We start from the raw sequence: 8,925 nt of genomic DNA, 5'->3' as shown, positions 1-8,925 counted from the left end.
GCGCCTAAAAACTATATAGTTTTTATAGTTTTGAGGCGCACTTTAGATTCTTATCCTATTCAATTTCAAGCTTGACTTTTCCATTTCCCTTTTGTATTTTTGACGGTTACGTAAACCAACTGCTGTAACACTAAACCATTTCGGTTTGTACGAAACCATTTGTCGTCACGCTAAACCATTTGGGGTCACGCTAAACCATTTGGGGTCACGCTAAACCATTTCACTTTACGGTGATTAGATTGATGCGATACTAAACCATTGCGGCTTACGATTAACCATTTGCCGATAACCTAAGCCATTTCACACTTCCCTGAACCGTTTGTGTCAAGTTACTGAACCAAAGTACAGTTAACTGAACCGTTTGGCCACTCTTGTTTTTATTGAATCAGTTCAACTAGGGTGGCTACACATAGCTCCTGAATTGTATAAACCATATTTTGTTTGAATATTTCATTTCACCAAAGGCGACTTGTCCATTTGTATTTTAAATAAATCTCTAACGATAAGATAAATCGTTCTCCAAAAGACAATTAGACTCTATCTGTTATTACAAACCAATTCTATTTTTGTATTTTTGGCGGTGACAGCCGCCCATATGTGGGCTCTTCTTTCAATTTACGTTGAAGAATTTCCGGCTTCAAGCTTGCACAGATTTATGGGCCAAGAAACATCCTGTTCCATTTTCACAACGCGCTGTTGCGATTCTCCGTTCCATGACATAGCTTTCGAGTCTTCTTAGTACTTTCTCTGTCTTAGTGACTTTGAAACATTTTCATGACGGACTGAGGAAGCAAGGTCGTAAAATAGTCAAACGTGCTTTCCATTTCTGCGACAGAGGTAAGAACGCATGGTTGTATCAGATTTTTGAGTATAAAGTAAATACTTTAATTTCAAATTTTTTTAGTTGAGATTTCCTCCTTCAAATGTTCCTCATCTGTCCGAACTTTCTCTGATTTCCGACAATGAAAGACGTTCCTGCAGTTAAGTGACAACGATTGCCAACTTTTACTTTATTCTGGCGTGTTTAACTGTATTGCCGCTTCGTGTTAGTTATAAGCTTATTAAGCTGAGCTTATTTTAACAAGTTACAGCTTTCGAATTCACAAAAATTCGCAAGCAATGCCTGCCATTTACCTTGGACAAAATAAGTAATTCGGGAGAGTTACAAAGGATATCCAAATTATCGATTTGATTCAGTGCAAGCCCTTTTGATCGCAACACTTTCAGTTTCGTTTGCGTGTCATGCGGAGCATGTACACAATCGTGTTTGGCACAAGCTTTCATGTCGGGCTTATGTACGAATTAACTTAATTTGCTCCCGTATTTACGATGCATTTGATCAAAAAGCGATAAACGTTTTCAGCGTATTTCATGTGTTTATGTTTATCATTTTATACTGTAGTTTGAAAGTGATTTTTTCTTTTCGTTAGACAGCCTAGATTGTCCTTCCAAACTGTACTGTAAAACTGATTTCCTTGTTAAATATTAAGACAAGTTGATTTTTCTTCAAATTCAGCTAGTTATTTACTGCAAGAGTCCTTTCAATTAACTGCATTCGAGTTTTAGGAGTCCAATTCATCAACTGGTAATGATTGATTAGTGTCTGAGTGAAGTTTTACCTTTTGTCATCTGCTAATCAACATACGATCAATCAATAATCATACCAACTGAATGTTTCCGATCAATTTTTTTTTTTATCAAAACTGGTTTAGTTCTGCATGAGGCTGCATGCATCCAAGTATGTGTTTGGTGATAATTTATGTTGTTATATGCCAAGGTAGTCTTGGGATAAATGTAAAGTTCTGATTGGTTCTTACTTGGTCAGGATTTTGCCACATAAACCATCATTGCACCATACAGAAAATCATAAAACATGTAAATTCATTGTAAACTAGTTTAGTCCAAGTGACATTGGTGCATTACAATTACCTTGCTCTCTTGAGGGGTACTAGGGAATATTGGCACCATGTCATTCCTATACTGTTACAACCTTGGGCCAATATACCTCTGTAAAGCCCTGGCAATCAGCTGGTTATATAGAAGTTGTAGTGGTTTTTGTAAAAGCGATATACACTTACAGGCTATTTTGAATTCCAGTTCAATTGACTTCCTTTTTACTTCACATTTATTGAATTTTTTTGTGCGTGAAGACAGCCAGCAAGGATTATTTGATATCTAAAAAACAACCAGTCATGATTATAAGGAGAATTAAAGTTAGCATCAAAGACAAATCAGTTTTGTGCACAGACAATGTAAATATGGAATAACTGCAAAAACAATTAGTTAAATATACATATACTAATAAAGCAAAAATGTCAGCACCTGCACCAAATTGAAATCCATTTCAACATACATCAGCATGCATAAATGTAAATATTTCACTGTTTTTCCTGTGATAAAGTGAAACAGTTGAACTAACAATCACCTATACAAATATGGGCATCAGCTCAACCGTAGGAAATTGAATAAATGAAATATATCTTTTATAAGTTTTGACCAGTAATCCCTATTTAAAAATCAAATAAGAAAATTTTACTTTGGTGTTGTAAAATTTGTTTCTTATGAGAAACGATTCAGCATAAACTCTCTCCTCTTGCAGAGACAGGGTGGTCCTATGATTAGTGAGGTGGACGCACAGTCAAGAGGTCTGCATTTGTAGCCTGGCCTGTGCTGGACTCAGGGTCAAGAGGTCTGGGTTCCAGTCAATGTGTTGTGTTCTTGTGCAAAACACTTTACTGTTACAGTGTCTGTCTCCACCCAGGAGTATAAATGGGTATGGGTAGGGGGGGGGGGGTGAAGGGGGGGGGGGAATAATGGTGGAATGGACTTCCATCCTATCCAGGGCTGGGTAGTAATACTCCCAGTTGCTTCATGTGAGGAAACCAGGATTAAGTAAAGCTCATGCCCTGGACAGGCCACTTTTCAAATCCAGATGGGACCTAACTACCTACCACCTCTTAGTTTAAATGATTTAAATCGCTACTGTTACAAATTATATAAACTTGAAACACACAGATGTTGATTTTTGCCCAATTTATTTCAGTCAATTGCATAGGAATGTCTTTGGTAAATCTTGAAATTTATTGTAATGAGAAGTAAATTACTATTTATTTAAATATTAATGCTTGTTTTCTTCAGTATATATATCCTTTGTTCTTTTACTGCTTTAAATATGCTATTAATATTAATTGCTTGTGATTTTGTGTCTATGTATCCCTCCCATTCTCAGAAGGGAAAAAATGTTTATTTTGCAACTGGGAATATGTTGAGCTAATTTTTTACCATTTGCAACCATCTTTTTTTCAGGCCAGGATTACTTAAAACAGCAACTTTTTGAAAGAAGCATCCCCTTACAGTTGCTATGGCAAAAGAAAGAAGTCCAATTAAGGTTCCATCTGAAAATGAAGACTTACCTAACACAGAGAATGCTCCAGGTTTTGATGACGACACTTTACGAGGTGAGCTTGGTTCAACTTTGGCTTCAGTCACTGTTAAAACGTTTTCTATTCCACCAGTTTCAAGAATGTAAGCAGATGTGGAGAATGATGTTAATACACTGCATGACCTTTTTTAAAGGATATTTGGCTAGTCATGACTCTCTTCTATGATTACAATATGTTGTTCATTGACTGAGAGGATCTATGACATATTTGTTATTTTCTTTTCTCAAAGTTCAAAGCAAATTACACAAAGTTATAATAAGTAAAGACTTTATTTGATCATCATATAACATTCATTTCGTAAGTTTGCATCATAAGTACTGTCATCATCATCTTTCCATTATATTATGCAACATTAAATTGAAAGTGTCAACTTCCCCCAAGCAACCAATTTCCAGTAGAGTGCAAGTGTTATATCATTGAATATGGAGGTGTTTAACCCTTGACACCCTAACATCAGTATCCATATTCTCCATACTATTCTTTGTATGTTTCTTGTGGTACTGAAAAAGAGAATTCATTTGAAGATCAATGCTTCTTAGGTTGGTGATCATTTCCTTTATTCTCATGAGCTTAGTGAATGATTCAGCAGTATTACTGTAAGGAGAAGTGAGATGCTGGTCACTCTTAGGGTTTAAAGAGTTAAGGTAGATAGTGAACTTTCACTAACAAATGGCTCAGAAGAAAAAAGTCTACAAGGTCTAGGTTTTAAAGCTTGGTCAATTAGTTGAAAGTCAGTCTGCTAATTATTTTGCTTTTTGCCTAAAAATTGTGTGAGGCATTTAAACACATTATTAATTTTGCCTGTGGAATAGGAATTTTAGGAAACCTATCTCCAAAAGTTTAAATGCCTAAGGGTTTGCTTCTAATTGAGTGACGCTTAATTCTCATCATTGTTATTACCACTGTTGTCACCCAAATTATTAACATCATTATAAATATTAATCTCATCTTCTTTATCATTATTCTTATGATTTATATAATAACTGTTAGTTATATAATAACTGTTGAAGGGGGAGGGGGGGACTGCACACATCCTCCAAGCTTTTCAGGGGATGGGTAGAGTCAGGCAGGTGCAAAAGTGGCAGCTGGCACTAAAGGAAAAATCTACAGATTTTAAATCTCCAGATCTTGGCAGCTCTGCTTATGCACTAATTAACTACAACCTCAGGTAATTATTAACTACAACCACAGACTTTGAAACAAATTATTTTTATTTTTTCTTTGCAGCCGCAGCTGATGTTTATAGGAATGAGGGTAACGAGGCCTTCAAGAAAGGAGATTTCATCAATGCTATTCATTTTTACATCAAAGGAATTAAAATGAACTGCAACGAGAAAGAACTGAAGGCCAAACTGCACAACAACAGGGCAATTGCACATTCTAAACTTGGTAAGATGATGAGAGCTTTAATATGCATTTTTTTTCTATTTTGAAGCTATTGAGTTGTCAATAGTAGTTTTCTGAAAAAGGTGATAATTTTGAATGCATGCCTGGAAAAATTTACATCTTATCTTGGCCTCTCAAATATACAAAGAAGTAACCTCTTACCTCAGATATCAACGAGCATCACAAGTTTTTCCCAAAATTATAGTAATGGTAGTTGGTTTGCAACATGACTATGGCTAATCAGAGATATTTATTTCAATAACAGGAAATCACCAGGATTCACTAAGGGATGCAGAAGCAGCCATTGAGTTAAATCCAACTTTCCTTAAAGCAATTGTGAGAGGTTAGATATGTTAGCTGTACTATAATAATATTAATAAAAAAAGAACTCAACACTCTAAGGTTAAATGAGGTTAAATGGAGTTCAATCTTGTCTCAATTTACTTTAATTAAGAGGTTGAGACCACCCTGATGTACATTTGAATCCAGCTCTTGACTGCTACGCCAATACTTTCCATTAAATCATGATGAGAATATTATTTTGAACGGTATGAAGAACTCAATGCGGAATGCAAAGCAAAATTTCAACATGAATATTTTAGTTCCTTAAGTTCAATGAGTCACAGGTGTCAGATATGTTAAAAGCGTGTCCACGAGAGCACCGGAGAGTCGTGCTACATGCCATCTCACCGATTTCAATGAAACTTTACCAGTTTAAAGGGTCTACCCCAAAACTAAAAAAAACAGACTGGTTTCTGTTTTGGTTTTTTCAGGGGGAGATAGACCACCCCCCGGTTTTTCTTGGTTTTCACTAAGGAAATCGGTTCAAATAGGTAAAATGTATGAAGCTCTCACTGCGACGGTATTTAACTGATTACTTTGAGGATTTGCACACATATTTTAATATCCTTTGTTAATATCTGCTGCTAGTATCAGTCAGTTTGATGGACGGCTTGTCAATCAACAGAGGCAAATATACGACTGTGTTTTTAGACTTTTCGATTCATCTAAATATTTGACAAATTTTAGGTCAAATATCTTCCGTTGCCAGAAAGCTACAACACTAATCTTAATTACCCTTTATAAACCCATCATTTCATCTCTGAAAATCATCAAAAAAATCTTTGGACACTACCGTATTTTTGTCTTGGATGTCTTTTATAATCTGCGACTGTGACAAGTTTCTCTCAACTACACCTGTCAAGCAATTCTTGCTTTAGGCGGTCACTTGACAAAATAAACCTACATTTTTTAGCTCTTTATACAAGATGATTGATCAAGAAAGATAAAAAATGCATGTGGAAAACTTTCGAGAAAAACTTTTGAGATACATGTAAAAATCAATGGGAAAATCGTAGCGTTTCTTTCCTCAGTCGTTTATTACTTTGAAGATTTGCTAAAATCAGCAGATATAGCTTTTGTACGGCACATAAGATTCATTAGTCTATAATTTGATTGTTTATCATCATCATTGCTCATTTTAGGAGATTTTAAAGTCACATGCTGCGTGTTGGCTGATATTACTGCATGTTCCAGTGTGCTACAACTTCGGCTTTCACAGACGAGAAATTCTGCGCTCTCGCTGGAGAGCAAATATCAATAGTTCTATCGGACTAAAAACTGTGTTTCTATCCCGAAAATAAAATTAAAATAGTTTTGACGTTGTCACCTACCGCCATCGAACATTTCCATGCAGAACTCCGCTATGCTAACATCTGTTGTGTGACCCGAAGACTCTCCGTAGGAATTATTCAAGCGTGTTGTTCATGCTGTCTGCTAGATAACAATTTCAGAATAATCTGCAGATCTCTATGATTATTTACCTGCTTCGATCGTAAAATATCTGTATATTTTTTTCAAGCATTCTATTACTACTTATAAATATACATCTCTCTAGATCGAGTGATGCCGGCCTTTAATTGAGTGACAGCAGTAATTTGACGAGTAGCCTTCCTGCAAGTTTCCCTTGATGAAATCCCAAGACATAGCCAGTTGTTTTCGTGAGCAAAGACAATAAATATGAAAGAAAAGTGAGATGCAAATGTCCTTTTTTTTTTTTAGCTTAATAGCAGCTGTACCCTCTCCTGCAGTCTTCGTCTAAATTTTGCAAGGTCTCTCCTTATCTTCTGCCTTGTTCGGTCAGTTTCGAATTCTGTAGCTAGATCATTGGCATCGGCCTCTCCGTCCTCATTCATATTTACAGAGGGGGACCTTATCAATAAACCAATTTTTGTTACGGCAGATAACCGGCTGAAGTATCGAGCGATTTGCTGCTGTATCAACCGGTAAGTCTTAGACAACATTTCTGGCCGTTGTCGTCTCTTAAACTCGATATTTGGGAAGTCACATTAGAGGCGGTTGCCTTACTAGTTTCCTCCCTTGTTCAGCACACGTCTAGGAGATAATTCTCTGCTTTCTGAGAAAAGGTGGCTGTTTTTTGTGTTTTCCAAAGAGCCCATCCAAAGTCCACTTGGCTAGTTAGGGATTGTTCGTCAGAATTTTACCTGAGGTCCGACCTTGAACGTAGCCATCCCCTATAGAATGGCAAGCCGGTCTTAGTCCATTTCCTCGTGATCTTATCCTAGGAGGAATTTTTTTTTCGGCCTCACTGTGTTTGTCTTTGTCAGGGTGCATTTGGATGGCAGCCAATGACTGAAACGTCTTGATACATCCTTCTTTTAGCAAGAATATCTCGCTTTCTTGTTCCGTCTATGACGGATTGGGTATAGTTCTCGCGATGACCCGCGTTCAGAAATCTGTGCACGTTGCTGATAACCACCCGCTTCTACGATTAGTTTGCTGAAGGTTTCTAATGTGAGGAGCCTAGTGAGACCCTGAGGTGCTTCAAACCGTGCCAGTTGGTCTGCGCTATAAACTTGTCGCAGTTCTTAAGTCAGTGGGAGGATCGCCAACCTCTATTTATATGAGCGCCTGTACAGTACCTGCGTATCCCTGGCAATCATATGATATAAAGTTGATCTCAGTCACAAATCACCAGTTAGGAAAACTGATGTTCAGATAAGCGCTCTTCCTGCCCTTCTTCCTTATTCATTACCGACTCTAAGATAGCAGCTACAGTACGCGTCCTATTTAGGTTTACAATCACCTTGCCGCGACCAGGAAGACTCGCCACCAGCTTTGATTTCTTCTGCCATCTGCAGATTCATCTCTCTCTCACTTTATGTCTCCGATTTTTATGAGGAGGATACTGGCATTTACGAACCCGAAGGTCAGAATCTCACACCAAGTTGTGCACGATATTTGAGGTACATCGTGAAATCGCGGCCTTCGTAATCTCCAAATAAGCCAATACGCGCTAGAATAAGCTCCATCTCGGACGAAACGCATGTTTGGGATACATCGACGTCTCTCAAATGTTTTTTTTAAGCTGTATGCCCACGAATTTAGAGGTGTGAGCTGTATCCGTCCCTGGCCAGCGCGACAAAAATAACATTTGGTTCTACAGTTAGTTGCAAATGAACAAGACAACTGCACCATCTTGACTTTATCAATTCGAGTGTTAGATTAAATTGAGGGCTTTTTAGACACTCGATTTCTTATATGACATCATTATGAAGACGTAATACAACTGATACGCCTACACTACATAGGGTTAACAATGTCTGTTGCGCTGTTACGAGAAGGAGCAAAATATTACCGGAAGTGTAAACTCTTTTTAAAAAGAGTTTCAGAGACGTTTCAGAGATGTCTATCTTTGATCGGCTGTCACAAAAAAATGACCCCCACTTAAATTTACTAGGAAAAATGAACTTACCAACTCCTTGTTGAAAAAATTGGAATTCATTTGACCGATACGCCGGTTGTTTCAATTTTTCTTTTTCCTCGGGCTGCTATGAAACAGTTCATAAATTGACTAATGAATAAAGTGTTTTGAAATACCGTTCGGGATTTGCCTTTTTTTCTGCGTGCAAATCGAGGGTAGACAAAGTTTTTAAAACATTTGACTAGAATTTCATGGAGTTCAACTCGATAGTTTTCGTCGGCCAGAGTCAAGACGCGCCAAGCTAAGCGACATCGCCCTCTAGTAAAATAATTTTCCAAAGAATAAACGTGGCGAGCGTGAGGAAACGCACAT

At 37.3% G+C, this 8,925-nt stretch overlaps 1 protein-coding gene across 1 annotated transcript in view; it reads left to right on the top strand.

The window, feature by feature from the left end:
* The first annotated feature begins 664 nt into the window (after positions 1-664).
* The window catches only part of LOC149034778 (uncharacterized), a 51,327-nt gene continuing 43,066 nt past the window's right edge, over positions 665-8,925 (top strand). Inside the window, exons 1-2 of the mRNA XM_089194472.1 lie at positions 665-837; positions 3,307-3,458. Coding sequence (XP_089050598.1) covers positions 3,362-3,458 — 97 coding nt within the window. The 5' untranslated portion in view covers positions 665-837; positions 3,307-3,361. The remainder of the gene's footprint in view (positions 838-3,306; positions 3,459-8,925) is intronic.

The sequence above is a fragment of the Pocillopora damicornis genome, chromosome 14 (assembly GCF_964200805.1).
Source record: "Pocillopora damicornis chromosome 14, jaPocDami1.2, whole genome shotgun sequence".
NCBI classification, from domain to species: domain Eukaryota; kingdom Metazoa; phylum Cnidaria; class Anthozoa; order Scleractinia; family Pocilloporidae; genus Pocillopora; species Pocillopora damicornis.
Note: the sequence above shows the minus strand (reverse complement) of the source record. Positions and strands in the feature narration are given on the sequence as shown.